The sequence below is a fragment of the Lissotriton helveticus genome, chromosome 11, assembly GCF_964261635.1.
Source record: "Lissotriton helveticus chromosome 11, aLisHel1.1, whole genome shotgun sequence".
In the NCBI taxonomy this organism is placed as follows: domain Eukaryota; kingdom Metazoa; phylum Chordata; class Amphibia; order Caudata; family Salamandridae; genus Lissotriton; species Lissotriton helveticus.
This window is the reverse complement of record NC_136072.1, coordinates 927,907,589-927,924,878: the sequence shown is the minus strand read 5'-3', so window position 1 is coordinate 927,924,878 and position 17,290 is coordinate 927,907,589. Positions and strand designations below refer to the sequence as shown.

The following is a 17,290-nucleotide window of genomic DNA, read 5'->3' as shown; positions in this document are numbered from 1 at the left end:
ATGTTCAATACTACAGAAGCGTGGGGCACCTAATCCGAAACGATCCCACTTTAGGCAAAGTAGAACCGAGGAGACATGGGGTTACTTTTAGAAAAGCCGGATTGATGAGGGAGGATTTGGTGAAAAGCAGTACTGAGTGTAGAAAACTACACAAATAGCCTGGCTAAATCAAAGTCCATGTTTTAGAAAATGTGGAAAGTGCAAAGCACGCCAATATGACAAACATGCCACTCAGTACAAATCGCCTGTGGTAAAAAAAAAAAAGAAGCTAAAAATAGTCAGTACAATTGTAAAACTGAATACGTGGTGTACATCCTTAATTGCCCCTGTGGATTGCAGTTTGTGGGAAGTCCCAAACTGCCAGTACACAAAAGAATACTCCAACATTTAAGAGCCATAAAAAAACAGGAGCAGTCATACCCGGTAGCTATGCACTTTGAAAAAGTACACAAAAGTAAAGTGACAGGGCGAACCTACTAGAAAGTGGATTCAATTGCAGCCAATATCAGAGGAGGCGATGGGGAGAACTTGAATCCAGGTATATCTTAGAGTTGAATATTAACCCCTTCCATGCTCATGACGGAACGGTTCCGTCATGAGCTACGGTTGAGCTGTGCTCATGACGGAACCGTTCCGTCATGACCACGCCCGTTTCTATTACCGCCCAGCACCGGAGGGGGAAACGCGGTCGCGCTGAAGAGGTTAAGACACGGGTTGGTCTCAATGCAGAGCAAGATTTGCACACACGTTTATGAAGATCCAGATTAAATCTATGCCACCAAATGGTTGTTAGCTCTGAAATACATATGAATTGTCAGTGACTACTACTGCTAGCTATCTTAAGCTTTACAATATATTCACATTTTGCACTGAAAATCACACAATGCACGAACTAAGACACTTTATTCTAGAGCGAGGCTTTTGTACATTTATTTAATTTGTGTTAGTTAAAATTTGCCTAACTGGGCACAATTGCACTGTATCTCACCAAAGAGCCAACATTGTGTTCTTGCTATGCGAAAGCCAGAAATTTGTAAATGGATTTAATTTGTAATAGTTGATCTTGCCCACTTGGTAGGTTTACTACTGAGCTAATAATGTGTCCACACTAATACAATCATGTTGTTAGAGAATGCAGAATAATGTGGTGCACTGCGCATGTCCACAGAGCCAGGTTGTGGATGTTTAGGCCAGGGCATAATTGACTGGCCGAATGCGTAATTAACGCACCATTATGAAAGCACTACAAATCACTCCAATTGTTGGACAAACAACAGATTATTATGTTGATTTTGTAAATAGCATGTGAACATTGATAGTTAATTTCTTTTGGTGATTCATTTTAAAGTAGAATGAATTGTTGATGTATAGCATTTACATTGTACACATCACGAGAATCCTGTAATGTGGAAACAATCTGTCTTTTGTGGCCTTAGCACTTAGTGTGGGGAAGAAACATTGTATGTAAATATGGGGAAAAAATAGTGCTCCTTCATCTGTGATCAAGGCTCTAGGGAAGATGAAGCGCATCATGGTAGCACAACAATAAAGGCTGTTAAACTACTCTCCTGTAAGAGTTGTCTTCCTTGGTGGTACGAAGACACTAAGCTGAATTACGGACATTGCCCAGTCTGTGTGTGACGACGCACCCTGTGTTTGGACCACTGTGGCGGCCAGCAGAACACGGAGATATATATAGATATAGATATAGAAATAGATATAGATGTATGTATGTATGTGTATATATATATATATACTGTTTAGTATTTTGTCTATGCCTATGATTTTATTAATTGCAATGTCACTTTAAATAGCTTCATCAAGCTTGTGTAGTTTGTCATGTGATCAAGCCTCCCTGGAGGCGAAACGCGTCATGGCGGCAGCGCTGGCTTTACTGGAATAAACTTTTCTTTGCACCAGCAATCTTTGGGTCGGCTCTTTGTTGTGGAATACTGAAGGTGAGCCCTTGGTCCACCAGAAGCAACAACTTGTGGAATATATATATATATATATATATATATATATATATATATATATATATATACACTCAACAATCCCTTCCACCCTCCCACGGGTACTTCGAGTCAGACTTCTTCATCCATTGATCTGTTGTTGGGCCATTGACATATGTCCATTGACATATGTCCTCCTCCCACTACTGCATGCTTCAGCCATAGGCTAAATTCACTGCGAGGGAAGGCATTGTGCTCTTTCATAAGGAGTACATCTACCCACAAAGTAGTTGCCTTATTATCAGAGGCTACTTTAGCAATGTGTGCATTTTAAGACAAAAAAAGTTTTGCTTTTAGGATTTTTTTGTAGTGGCGACAGCTACCCCAGCAACACAGCTTTATAAAAGCCTTGCCGAAACAAGGCAAGTATTGTCAAAGCCAGAAGACTGACAACCAGAGCCACCTCTCGCTTTGCCTATTCCTGTTAGTAGTTACAAGCCCCATGAGAGGGCGGTAGACTATTCCATATAAAGGGGCCCGTTACAGTAGGCAGTGCATGGGTGGCACATAAGGGGGGAAAACTGCATTCGAAAGTCTGAATTTAGCAGGGCAGTTGCTAATGATTTTTTTTGTTTTGTTCCCTGTAGTCCAGCTCACTGTGCATCCGGTGCAGAGCCCTCGGAACCAGTTCTGCATCTTGTCTTTGAATCCAGATACGTTGCCTGCTATTGCTGTAACCCTCATCGAAGTCTTGTTCTATTCCGCCAGGTGAGGGCACAAACAGTGATGCCATTGAGATCTGGACTGGGTGCTGTGGAATCAGAGACATGTAAGATCTGTCTGCAGGGCTAAAATGATGTAGATTTTGTGTTGGAATCACTTTTTTTTTTTTTTTGCAGAGTTTTATATAGCGCGAACTAGAACCGAACCGAATCAGTTATCAGAGCGCTTTACATAGCACCAGTTACGTTACGTGAGGACGGACACACATTCATTTTAGGCACGGGGAGATTAAGTGATTTGCCCAGAATCACAGGGGGTTTTTGGCGTCGTTACCGAGACTCGAACCGAGTTTCCGAGGTCGAGCGCCTTAGCCGTTAGGCCAACCCCTCTCCCCGGGACGACTTTGGGACGATTGCTGCACCTTCAGATGAGAGAAATCGGTCAGTGTTCGCTGTTTAAGTACATGCTTATATTTGACTGGACACATCTAAGGCCAGTCTGTGTGATGTCTTTACTGAAACATAGGAAACAATGGGCTTTTGGTCCAGTGCAACACTGGGGTTTGAGAGTTGCCTGGAGGTGTAGTGCAGCAGGTACGTTTATAATGTGAACCAAGGACAACAAGTACCTCTGAAGACGGAGGATATCCGTGTGGTGGTGAGGTGATGGCCTACTACAAGGAAATACAAACTTTGCTGAGTTCTTCATAGCTAGAATTTTGACCTGCAGTGGCTGCTGCCTCTGTACTGGATCCAGCGGTGTGTGCTTTGCTTCAAGGAAAGGAATCCCTATTTACCAGTTGCCACAATGGTCACTCTGGTAAAACTGCTGCCTTTTTTCTTAGTACAGATTTGGCAGGAGAATGTTTGACCCACATGTTTTTACAACATAACGCCTAATGTTCGATTGCTTGCAGGACCTATTTCTTACTGCATAAAATGTAATGTGACTTTTACGTTGTTTTTGTTAGCAAAGTGATATCCCAACCAGGTTTTCTAGTTTATAGGTAACTTAGAGTGAAAATCCAGGTATTGAAGCATTTCTGAAAGCTCAAATATATTCTGGGTTAGGCGATTCTAAATGAAGGGCGTACACATTTCTTTCGGGGTGTTTAGTCATTTCACGTCTCTTGATGACCTTTTTCTCCATCTCCCACTTCAAAACAATGACCAAAGACTACCCAGAGTTGGACAAAGGGGGTCAATGAGCCCTCAAGTGGGACATTTGTGACTGAATCAAATCTGTACCAGCTTTCTTCATGCAGAAGTCAAGGAAAAACTGTGGAGCAGTGTGCTGCTAGTTTGTACTGCGAGGAGATTTCCATTGACTCTCGAGGGCTGAATTGGGATTGTGTGGGGTGGAGGTGGGTGGCAGGGTATAGCTCAGCAGAGCCGCGATAGGGATCACCAGTCAGTATTTTTGGTGTATGGTATTCTGGGATGGGTTTGATGCCACAGATCATTTACCCAGGAAAGGAAGTGAGTTCTTGGCTGCAAAACTGGGAGTCAAAGCCTTGATTTGTATTCAGTTTGGCCTACATCTCGATAACAATGACTGGCTGGTACTCTTCAAACCACACTGCTTGACCGAGTCAAAGGAGATAATCTGCTGGGATCAGAAGGGATGATAAAATCTCTTGGACAGCTGGACTGAATTCCTGGCTGCCGTCTGGAGATCATTGCAGAGACCTGGTCCTCCTGTGGCTGAAATTCTGCTTCCAGCATTTTGCTCCCAGGTTGATGTTTTCAGTCTCCTTCTGACTCACAGGGCTAAATTGGATTGAAACCTGATGGCGATGAGGAAATTCCCTAGAAAGGTGATGGGGAGAAAAAGGTCCTGAGGCAGAGGAAACACTTACCTGCTTGTAAGAATTCCAGTTGACTGGTTGTTACTCAATATTTTATGTGGCTCTGGACGCCAATTTGTGGGACCTTCACCACTTCAGCTGAATGGAGTTGACTAAAGTCTGAGTAGTCATTACTAAATATTTGCTCAATTTGTTTCCAAGTTGGCCTCTGACAGACTTTCACTGGAAGACCAGGTCCAGCCTGCAATTCTCCCTGTAAAAGGCATGGCCTTTCGAGACTCAACTTTGCTTTTCACGCTTTGAGTCTTTCAACAGGAAGTTGGACACCATTGCTGGACTTATTGATCAGTGTGAGAAACGCCACTAGCGCTGTCAAGAACTGCTGTGTTAAGAAAACCAACTTGTGTATTTTTTTTTTGCCTTCCTAAGTTGTCCTGGAATTTATAACAATTACCTTTGCATAATCTGTTGGACATAGTTGAACCAGCAGTTAATTACCAAAAGTGCAAAAATGTTTTCTGTAAGAAGGGGCTAGCTGTACTATTTTCTGGTCGCAATCAGCTTTTAATATTCAGAATTGTAGTGTGTCTCAGTCAGACGTCCCTCATGAATATTAATGAGGTAGGTCGCAGAATGCGACTCGCTAAGAGTAGAGACCGTTACAGGTTGGGGGTCTTCTAGGGTAAGTAAACCACCATCCTTAAATTTGTCCTTCATTAAAGTAAACTTTTTTCTTAATGCAGCCCATTTTTAGGTTTCGCCTGGCGAAAGCTGCGCACCGCGCAGCTTTTCGGCGCAGGCGAAATCTAATGTTTACAATATGTGGCTTGGGAATCCGCCCTCTGTTCTATTGGCTAGCTCCATAAATGGAGGCTAGCCATTGGAACAGAGATCTGTCCGGCAATTGCGGAGCAGATTCGGGGGCGTTCCGGCCATTTTTACTCATCCTGCCCCTTTGACAACGTCATTGCGGTGGTGGGCGGTTCCTATTTTTGTTTTTGGGGGGAAGGTTTGTTTTGGTCATTGCAGGCTGACCGTCGCTGGAAGGAGTCCAGGTGAGTGCTTTTTCTTGCTGTTTGCCTTTCCCGCCCCCCCTCCCGCTGTCCGTGCCTTTCCCGTCCCCCCTCCCGCTGTCCGTGCCTTTTAGCTCCACTTTAAAGCCAAACGTTACTTTCTGCAGTTACACTCGTTATACAAAAAGTGCTGTGGAGCCAAGTGCTGACCTTCTTTTCGGGAGGAGAATCCCTTAGTGAACTACATTTATTAACGTGCTATGTATGGCCTGGCAGCAACAAACTGGTGTTTATTGTGCGTTAAAAATGCTTTCCTCAAGTAAACACAATTAATTACGGTTAAAGTGGCTAAACTCAAAATAAAACTTCACCAAGTTCTAGAAAGTAATCTTCATAGGCACAAACACGAATCGTGGTGCCCAATGACCTTTGCAAACGGAAGAGTCACTAGGGTTCCCGGAGTAGCCAGACACTGCCAAGGAAAACAGCCCCGCGGCGCTGGCGAGCAGGCACACTACAAGCAGAGACCGCTGAGCACAGGCTTGTAACGTCACATGAAACAGTCTCTCACCTGCACCGCTTCACGGAGTAAAACAGATCTGAAACTTGTTAAGTGCGTGTTCAGGTCCGTACTCTAGGTGGCAGGCCAGCAGGGGCTGTGTCGTTGTAAGAATAACACAAACCATGCCGTGAACCACAACAGTTTGGTGCAGACACAGTGCAGCGAGTCCTCCCGGGAGATGTGCGTGTTCAGATGGTCCGTCCCGTCCCGCAGAGACACCTCCCGGGGCCAGAGGCTGTCTCTGGACCCACACGTCATCCTGTTCAGTGTCGTGGGCCTCGCACAAAACCCTGAGGCACGGGAGAGAAGTCGGGTTCATTTAATTATGAGTTGCAGCTGTCGGAAGGAAGGGTATTTAAACTGCTACGGCTGCTCATTTGCCTCAAGCTGCAGGCACAGATGGAAGTATTTTAAACGAGTAGGCGGGGACCTTCAAGTCATAAGTATGTTGTAGCGGTATGTAAGGTGGAGACTTTAATTCGCAAGAGGACCCTGCTAAATGCTTTCCTCTTTTTCCTTTCGCACTCCAGTGTGTGCCAACAGGCCCGCCTCTCCGTGTACCTATGGAACACTATTAAGTGCCTTAGTATGTATGTACCCACTATGTGTGTTTTGGTGTGCTGTCCAGAGTGCATGACACTTAGTTTCGCTCTGTATGAGCCCTAGATGTGCCCACGTTTGCATTTGTTTGTTCCCACAGGGACGAACTTTTAATGTTTTATTTTTCTTTATTTGGCCTCACGATTTTAAATTACAAACATGATACGGGTACGTTATACTGCTGCCCCGTTCTACAACAGAACAGAAACAGAACAGAACAGAAACATGCCACCAGGGGCTACCCCTGGTGGGTGAGTTATTTTAAGCAAAAGGATTCTTTTCCCCTTGGGTCGATGGGAGGGTTGATGGATTGATCTAATCAAGTTGGTACTCTAGTATGTTCATAGTTGTTTTCTCACCAGATTAAGCCAGTTTAGTAATTTGGATGCATACAGAGTTGCTGTGCCTGAACAAAATAGATTCCTGATCATTTGCATTGTGCTCAGCATACTTTAAAAAAAGGAATATTAGTATGTCTAGGGAGCTTTCTGTTTGTAGATGCATGCAGAGCAGTCCAGTCCACATCAATTCAAGTGTTTACACTGTGGGTATTAAAGCTAGAAAGACTGAAGCAAATCAAACTGAAAGATACTTTACTTGTTTCTCTGCTACTTTGCAGCACCATCGCTTTAGAGGGCAAGCATACTGCTTTCCAGCTTATGCATGCAAAATGTGATCCAAACTTTGCGAACTGAAAACATTACTTCCCTATAACACTATGGTTGCAGCTTTGAGTGTTTTAAGTTGAAGTACAAATTCCTCGCCAGCCCAACGTCGAGAAAGTTGCATTTTGAAATTAAAATTCACACCATCGTAAATACTCAGTACATGTACTCGGACAAGTGCAGACCAGTTCAGATTACAGGAGAGAAATGCTTATCTAAAACGTAGCTTGTGTGCCTGTGCACTGTAGTTTATAGAGACTTGCTCAAAGTTCATACCACTGCACGACGTTCACTCTTGCCCTTTTTTAAGCTTTCTGAAGCTATTGGCATTGTAAATGACAATGCCATTTATTTATTTATTTTCAAAACAATCACATAAATAAAAATGTTGTCATTTACAATGCCAATAGCTCAAACTTTTCAAAAGGCGAAACCATTGCATTGTAAATGCTTGTTTTTAAATGACACTGGGCTGCGTTTAAAAAGAAAAGTACTAATTTTTAAGAGTATGCAGTTTTTCTGTGGACCACTGCCTACTCCCACACAAACTTTATTTCTGCTAAAGTGGACATCAGGGATGTTCTTTTGTTTTTTGTTGCTTCAATAGTTTTTTAGGCAAACAATGATTCTGTTAAAAGTAGTCGGTAGCATCCTGTGTTACATGGCATGGACACTACTTGCTCATTTAAGAATGTTGAAATTTGACTGTTTATGTTTTCACCAGAAATGACACAGTAGGAAGGATACAGATGTTAAGTTGCATTATGTCAAGTGCTGTTATGCTCTGAATGGGTTTGAATATGAGCCAAGTTAAAAATATCTTTAAAGCCGCAGATGTTATACAGAGCCTCTATTTCCACTGCTGGCTGAACTTGTGTTTTTCCAACAGATGCCACGAAAACCCCTCTAACACCCAAGACCTGGAGTCCATCCGTTTTTTCGCTATCTCTTTAATTGAGGGTTACATCTCTATTGTCATGGACACGGAGACGCAGAAGATGTAAGTGTAGATCAAAATGCTTACAGCATATTTGCTGTTTTCACACGACTTGTGTATCTAATTTTGAAACATTCTTTTATCACTGCATAGTACTATAATCATGTTTATATTTGTCATCATGTGCTTGTTTGAATACATCATTATCCCAATAGTATTGAGAATCAGGCTAATACTCACATTTCATACTAACTCAGCTCAATGCATGATCTTAAAGGTCTCCATTCTGTGCTGCTCCCTCATTGTTAGCAGAGTTCCTCTTCCCAAGTTTCCTGTGTTTCAGGACCACCACAATGTTTCCTTATCAGAAGCACCCAATTGTGTTCTGAGTGGATTAGTAATTTCCTTTTGGTGTATTCAGAAACCGAATATACGCAAACAGCAGGACTTTTGGGTTAGTGTCTTGAATCGTTCACACCTTTGGATGCTCGGCTGGTTATTTAAACGGGATGTTCTGCTTGATTGAAGTGCACCAGTGTTTAATATGTGGCACCCTACTATATGCAGTTTGTTTTCTTAGGCTTTCGTCAACATTAAGTGACACAGTCAAATTCTATTAGTAAACATATATTTGATGCAGATTTTTTTCAGTTTTATTATCTATTTCTGTAATCGTAAATACTTTAAAAAATAATGTTCAGGTAATTTAATGTGAATTTGCGCTATTTAAACCATACCAAGGTCCCACTTGTCAGTCTCTCTTTTTCTGCTACTGATATTTGTGACTCAGCAATTTGTGTTTTATTTGATGCACTTAAACTTCATTTTTTACGCCAATTACAAAAGTAGTTTAGATATTTTTCATTTTTTAGTTCATCCCTACCCTAGCTCCATGAAAGTTTAGGTTAAGATTACAGAAATTGACATAATTATGAACTAACAGAATAATTAGCTGTAGAGGAAGTTGCTATTCTAGTAATAATTGGCCTCCAGGGGCCGTATTGTAGAATACAGTGCTCTGTCCTTGTTAGCGCTGAGTGCACATTTCAAAACGAACGCTCTACGCTAACAAAGAGAGTGCGCCCTACTATGTTGAATTGGATTCCCTCAGGGCAGCAGCAAGTGGTGCTGCCCTCGGTGCTGCGCATTTAAGTGAAATGCTGAGCGACTTTGAAGTAGCTGCACCGTATTTCACTGTGCAGGCGTCAATCCACCTGCACTTCTTTTAAGGGGATTAGAGATCCCCTTGCAGGCGGATGCAGTCAGATCACCCGCCTGCAATGGGGTATCTGGGGGGGTCCATAAGACCCTCTTTCCCCATCTAGATTGATGCCATAAGGGGCCCTTTTTGTGTCTATAATACAGCGCAGAGGCAAAGGGTTTCCATCATTTGCATGAGAGCGCTTTGTATAATACGGCCTCAGGTGTTGTAGTTTAGGAGCATTATCTGTGTAGAGTGTATTTATGAAGCAACCACAGGCATACCTGTGGACATTCTTTAGTGTAAAAGGTATCTATGGGAGGCATTTTTGCCATCTGTGAAGTTGATGTTTTTACATCTGCTCTTTTGTAGACGTGTGTAAATCTGTAATTGCAAACTTACTTTCCAGGTTTCCTAGGGACCTCCTTTTGACAAGCTCCGCTGGGGAGCTTTGGCGCATGGTGAGAATCGGTGGGCAACCTCTGGGTTTTGGTGAGTATCCAACCACACTTATTGTAGATATTTTGTGGATCAGTTGTCCTCAGACCAACCATAACTAACGTATCCCAGAATCTTCACAGACTGGTATAAGCTGATCGAAACGCCCAATATTAGCCCTTATCTCATCTTCAAAATTTAAGCTCCATATAGCTCCCTTACAGGTATTTCTTGAGCTCAAAGCATAACTGAATGCATACCTCGCCACAGAGAATTTGATAAGCTATTTAACTGATGTGTGGTCTAGCATGTTTGGTAATTTTCTCTTACAGCCCTGTTTTTCTTTCTCAGACGAGTGTGGGATTGTTGCACAGATTTCTGAACCCTTGGCCAATGCGGACATATCTGCTTATTACATCAGTACCTTCAACTTTGACCATGCATTGGTGAGTAGTGCTGTATAGTATTAGGCAATATTCTGGAGAGATTACAGTTATTTACCTTCAAATCACTTTTTTATTAATCCATTTTGTTAAACATAAATTGGGATTATATATAAAAATATACAGAAATATTAAATAATATTGAATAACAGTAAAAATATTCTATATTGTATAAAATCTCATGTATTGTATAAAATATGAAGTATTGTTTAAAATATTATATTTTCAAGATTAGAATATCTACTAGACAATTAGGAACCTTAACACCAGATAATCTAGTCCTCTTTTTAACCTACCATAATTTTTTAATGATTCAGTACAAAAAGAATTACACCTGAGAGGGAATATTTGGGTAGAGGATCTTACAACGTGTACCAAAGTTATATTTTGTGTTAAAATTGTTAAAGGATATGTCACATATTGTAACGGTCTAACTTTCCATTCCCAAATTGAGAACTTTCTTATTGAAGGATAGATGATGTATTAAGCTCAACCTGGCCATCTATTTTGTCATTGTCCAAAATGTCAATACTTCTAGGATAATTTTTTTGCCATTATCATACTTCTGTAGAACCATGCATGCTTACTGATTTGATAAGTGCAAATAGACAATGGCAATTATACGTGACTATCCCCATCTGGTAAATTATTACCGAGATTTCTTAAAAAAAAATACAAACCCCTTTTTCTTTTCTACAAGGCCCGCACCATTAATTAGCATACAAGGAATTATTATAAGCTTTTTTTCTGGGTATATAGGAAAGCTAAGTCAAACTTAAACTTTACTAATAATTGACACATCTAGCATCTTTGCTAATGTCGCTTCCCCTTTATTGTGTCTCTCACTTGTATCAAGATAGCGGACATATTACACATTTTTTTTTTTAATAGTAGCCACTTTTAAACAAATGGCTTTTAAATCTTTTAAAACGTTAAAGGATATCAATTGGGCAAGGTAATCTCCCTGCAGAAAAGCAGAGTTATGCTTTAACACTGACTCAGTCTTGCTGTTTCAGTACTTCTTATCTTTTACTTAAAGTTCAGCTATAGAATACTTAATATTGGGCTTCCAGTCCCCTCATCTGTAATATTCACAACATATATATGTATATGCTCTGCATACTCCTGCCAGCTAGTGTTAGGTCGATGTTTGTAAATTGTTTTTCTTTGAGAAAATTCAAATCCGAACACCTATTGTGACTTCACCCCTGTTTGCAATGCAACAGCACACTGGCTCAACCTCAGATTGTTTTTTCCGCCTTTGCATTGGGCCCTGACGTTTGGGAACACTGCCCTAAAATCGATGTGTTTAGGTACTCCAGGTCTCAGAGATTTGCAGCTCGGCTTCTAGTCCAGCCTCTCCCTTCTCAGCTCTGCATTGGAAAACAACTTATTGCATCAAGGGAGGCTTCCTTTCGCACTGACGGGTCTTTGGAACTAGCAGCCATTGCCCTGGCACCTTGATGCATCAGGGCCTTGAGACTCCATTTCTTCCCGACTCTGTCTTAGGTGCATTCTCGAGAGCCCCTAAGTAATGTTATGGAATGCACTTCATCCCACTTTTGTCCTAGGGTAAGGTAAAATACTCCTGGGCTTACAACCACGAGTCCTGCAGCCTCTGCCTCTCCCCATAGCACATTGAGACATCCTGCAACACTTGTCTCACCTTCCACAGTGAGAAGTCTCTCAAGCATTGCAGGGCAAGAAGGTAGGCACTTCACAAATTGAAACAGCAACTATTGTCAGAGACTCCTGGAATTTTCGGTGCTGAAGACTTGCTGGGCATTCTGGAGTAGACGGCCATCTCCTCTGGCATTCTTTCTTGCAAAGCATCGGAAGATCAAGAGGTATGTTGCTCTGACAGTGCCGACATCGAGGAGGCTATCAAGTTCCTTAAGGCAGAGGTGCAGCACACACCAGCCTTGGGCCTGAAGACGAAATTCACACTGCATGCACCAGTGGTGACTGAAGAGCAGTGTTAAGCTCCCAAATGCCCGAAGGATGAGGCAGGGCACCATCCCTACGAGTCAGACATCGGGCCTGTATCAGAGCCAGCCAGGACACCTCTGACTCAAGAGGTTACGTTGACACCCACAAATGCAAAAGAGCATCGTAGCTCACCATTCTGTGCCTCAAGCTTCGCACCGAAAAGCTGCACTCTTGTCGCGGTGGCAACAATCTGCCCAGTCTAAAACTGTCCCTAAGGCTGGCACCAAAATTACCCTTAACTCCAAGACTGACATTTCGGAAGATTTCATCTTCGAGAAGCTAGTACCGGATGAAAAACAAAAGGTCTTCATCCACATGGATACAGGCAAGGGTCGTGCCAAACCCTCAGCACTATGACTCTGTTACATACCTACAAAGAGACTGTTTGCCTCTGAGGAAGAGCTGTAACGTCTACCGCCTATGCCCGTAAGCCCAGAAAGTGATCAAGGAACACTGCAGCAAGGGGCGTTAATACCAGTATCTTCCTTCACAAACATGGCTGGGTTAGGGTATCGGGGTTGAGGACCGAGGTGCAATAGCACCTATTAAATGTATGTTTTTTACGGTGAGCATCCGTTCGGCCTTCCAGTGGACCAGATGCTTGAGAAATAACTGAAGTAACTATAACTCCTGTCCCCTCCATGCACAGTGTTGTCATAAATGTAATTTCATATGTAACCCTTGACCTTGCTGATAGGTCGCTCCCCCACCACACAGCTCCGCCTGTGTGTCCTGACCCTGGCCCAGCTGCCGCTGCTGTAGAAGTTGAGGCCCTCCTCCACCTGCAGGCTACCACCTGCGCCTCATCCCTGGTGGCCAGTGGTAGGCCTTAGGTTTGTATCACTGTCGCTGTCTGTCTGTCTTCCCAGTACTGCCCATACTGTGTTCTGGTGTCTGTGACCGCTGTTGCCTGTCTACCCCCTGTGCCTGCATTCTTATCTGTGCCCGTTCTGTTGCCTTCTGCTCCCCTCATTGCACTCGTTTTTCTTGCCCTCTGCTCCCCTGATTGAGCCCGACCCCAGGTCTGATCCCCGCCCTCCCCCCCTCGCTGCAGCTCAGCTCCACCAGAGCCTTGCATCCTCGGTCTCTGCTGCCCATTCCTGGGCGTTGTCTTTCCTCGCCCCCCGTGCCCCTGATTGCCATTCCCGCCGCTACTGCCCCTGCGGCCCCGCGCCCATTCGTTAACCCCTGCCTCCTGCTCCTCCCTCCAACTTCCCCTTAAAATGATGTCAGCTGCACGGCCGCGCCGCTGGTGCACCGAAGGTGCGCTTAAGGCAAGCCCGTCTTCGCCCGTCCGCACAAAGACCGCGCCCAGCACCAGAACCCCTGGACCCCGTGAACGCCACGACACCAGACTCCACTACGACGCCAGCAGCCTCCACGCACTCAACGCCAGCCCAAACCACCCCTGCTTCCAGGCCACCCCAAAATGGACCCACGGACCCTTCTCCTGCCGCACCTGCAGCTTCACCTGCGACAGAACCACCAAACCTCCAAGGACTAGACCCAACCACCTCCGCTGCATACTCCTCAACACCCGCTCCGCACGCAAACACGCCGTCGAGCTCAGGGATCTGCTCGACACCTCCGCCCCAGACGTTGCCTTCCTGACCTAGACCTGGTGGAACGACTCCTCGGCACCCGGCATAGCCATAGCCATCTCGGATGGCTACAAGATCACCCGCAGGGATCGCGCCAACGGAACCGGAGGAGGAATAGCCATTGTCCACAAGTCCACCCTAAAGGTTGCCACCCACGCAGACGACATACTCAACACCGCTGAACACCTACACTTCCGGATCCACACCGACCCGAACACCACCCTCAGAGGAACAGTCATCTACAGACCCCCGGACCCCGGGCTCAGTTCAGTGACTCCATCGCCGACCTCGCCAGCACCCATGCACTCACCCCCACGGACAACATCCTCCTCGGGGACCTGAACTTCCACCTCGAGAACAACAACAATGCTAACTCCGCCACCCTGATCGACAACCTAGCCAACCTCTGCCTCAGACAACTTGGCACCGCACCCACCCACGCCGCCGGCCACACGCAGGACCGCGTCTTCTCCACAAGCACCCACGTCGCCTTCGACCACACCACCGAACTCCACTGGACCGACCACCACTGAACAATTTCACCTTCAAGAAACCAACCACGCACCACCGCACCCAAAAGCTGCCTTGCCGCTGCTGGGGCAAAGTCACCGAAGACCAGCTGATCACCACCCTCACCCAGAACCCACCCACCGATCCCACCAACCCAGACACCGCAGCCCGCAACCTCAGACAGTGGATCGACGACTGCGCCAACACCCTCGCCCCGATCAAGAAACCCTCCAACAGCCACGCCAGCAAGAGAGCCACCTGGTTCACCGATGAACTCCAGACCTCCAAACACGCATGTCGGAAACTGGAGAAAATATGGCTCCACGAACGCACACCGGACAACCACGAAGCCCACAAGGACGCCACCGGCAGACATCATCACCTCATCAGACTAGCCAAGAGATCCTCCTTCAAAGACCGCCTGGAAAACAACGCACACGACAGCAAAGAGCTCTTTAGCATCTTAAAGGAACTCTCCAACCCCAGTGCCAACACCAACGACATCCCGCCCTCGCAACAACTGTGCGACTCACTAGCCATCTCCTTCCATCGCAAGATCGCGGACATCCACGGCAGCTTCAACACCACGACCGCCCTGACTACGCCAGACTCTACCTCCCCTGTGAACACCACCAGCGCCATCCGCCTGACCTCCTGGTCCAACGTCGACGACGATGAGACACGCAAGATCATGAACTCCATCCACTCAGGGTCTCCGTCAGACCCGTGCCCACACAACGTATTCAACAAATCAGACGCAGCCATCGCACCCCAGCTACGGAAGGTCATCAACATCTCCTTCGAAACAGCGACATTCCCGGAAAGCTGGAAGCACACCGAAATCAACGCCCTCCTCAAGAAGCCCAAGGCGGACCCCAAGGACCTTAAGAACTTCCGGCCCATCTCCCTGCTCCCGTTCCCGGCAAAGGTCATCGAAAAAATCATCAACAAGCAACTGGCCCGCCACCTGGAAGACAACATCCTGGACCCATCCCAATCCGGATTCAGATGAAACCACAGCACCGAGACAGCCCTCATCGCCGCCACAGACGACATCAGGCGCGAACTAGACAATGGCGAAACATCAGCCCTCATCCTCCTGGACCTGTCGGCCGCCTTCGACACGGTCTGCCATCGCACTCTAAAGACACGCCTCCTAGAAGCCGGAATCCAAGAGAAGGCCCTTGACTGGACCACGTCCTTCCTCTCCGGCAGAACCCAGAGCGTCTGCCTCCCACCCTTCCAATCCGAAGCCACCGACCTCATCTGCAGCGTCCCCCAGGACTCATCCCTCAGCCGACTCTTCTCAACATCTACATGGCCCCCCGCGCAAGTGGCCCGCCATCACAACCTCAACATCATCTCCTACGCCGACGACACCCAGCTCATCCTCTCCCTCACTAAGGACCCACACACTGCCAAAACCAACCTTCACAAGGGAATGAAGGCCAGTCGCCAACTGGATTAGGAGCAGCCGTCTGAAGCTGAACTCGGACAAGACGGAGGTCCTCATCCTCGGACCCACCCCCTCAGCCTGGGACGACTTCTGGTGGCCAACCACACTGGGAACAGCACCAATAGCCACCGACCATGCACCCAACATAGGAGTCATCCTCGACTCCTCCCTCTCCATGTCTAAGCAGGTCAACGCCCTCTCCTCCTCCTGCTACAACACCCTCCGCATGCTCCGCAGGATCTACAAGTGGATCCCGACCGAAACAAGAAAAACGGTTACACAGTCCCTCATCCGTAGCAGACTGGACTACGGCAACGCGCACTACGCAGGAATCCCAGCCAAACACCTACGACGACTACAACGCATCCAAAATGCCTCCGCCCGACTGATCGTCAACGTCCCCCACCGCAGCCACATCACCCCCCGCCTGAGACCTACACTGGCTCCCCGTCGACAAGAGGATCACCTTCAAGCTCCTCACCCACGCACACAAAGCACTCCACAACGACGGACCAGCCTACCTGAACAGCAGATGCAGCTTCTACACCCCCACCCACCAGCTCCGGTCCGCCAGCCTCGCACTCACCACTGTCCCCCGCATCCAACGAACGACATCCGGCGGCAGATCCTTCTCCTACCTCGCCGCCAAGACCTGGAATACCCTCCCTACCCACATACGACAGACCCAAGACCTACTCGCCTTCAGAAGACTCCTCAAGACCTGGCTCTTCGAGCAGTAGCAGCACCCCCCCCCCCCCCTCAGCGCCTTGGGACCCTCATGGGTAAGTAGCGCACTCTACAAGTACTCTGATTGATTGATTGATTGATTGATTGAATCAGTGATGTTAGCAATGCTGTTATTGAACATGTCCTGAGTGATGTAATATCTGAGGGTATAAGATGTGCATGATGAGGGTGCAAGTTATAATTATTCCAGGGGTTTTCAAGGGGTGACTAGATCAATATCCAAAACAAGCCCATTGACTTTAAGGAATCCTTGTAATGTCTGTCAAACATTTAAATAAAGCATTTGTAATCGGAACAATATTAAACATGTGTTAATACATATTGCAGCCCTAAGACCAACCATAATGGGCCACTGCATTTTCAAGCCCAAGAGCAAAATCTCCAGCTCTGGTAATGTTTAAAAATGTTATCCAATGTTCCTGGAGTCATGTTATCTAGCCCCCAGGAATCATAGGGTTAATTTATTTTAAGTATTACTCTGGGGCTGCTGCACTCTCTACAGCTCCTAACTTCAACCTTCTGGAGCACCATGCAATCCGGCTGGCATTCAAAGCCTTTCTACCATCTGTCAAGGGAAGGCTAGTGTAGGTGTTCACGGATAATACCACCACCATGTGGTACTGCATCAAACAGTGTGGGGTAGGGT

At 46.0% G+C, this 17,290-nt stretch overlaps 1 protein-coding gene across 2 annotated transcripts in view; it reads left to right on the top strand.

Moving 5' to 3' along the window:
• CASTOR1 (cytosolic arginine sensor for mTORC1 subunit 1) overlaps window positions 1-17,290 on the top strand; it is a 145,707-nt gene that overhangs the window by 99,162 nt on the left and 29,255 nt on the right. For both annotated transcript variants that reach the window (XM_078667238.1, XM_078667239.1), the window contains 4 exons: window positions 2,600-2,720; window positions 8,212-8,322; window positions 9,870-9,952; window positions 10,250-10,344. In XM_078667238.1, coding sequence (XP_078523364.1) covers window positions 2,600-2,720; window positions 8,212-8,322; window positions 9,870-9,952; window positions 10,250-10,344 — 410 coding nt within the window. The remainder of the gene's footprint in view (window positions 1-2,599; window positions 2,721-8,211; window positions 8,323-9,869; window positions 9,953-10,249; window positions 10,345-17,290) is intronic.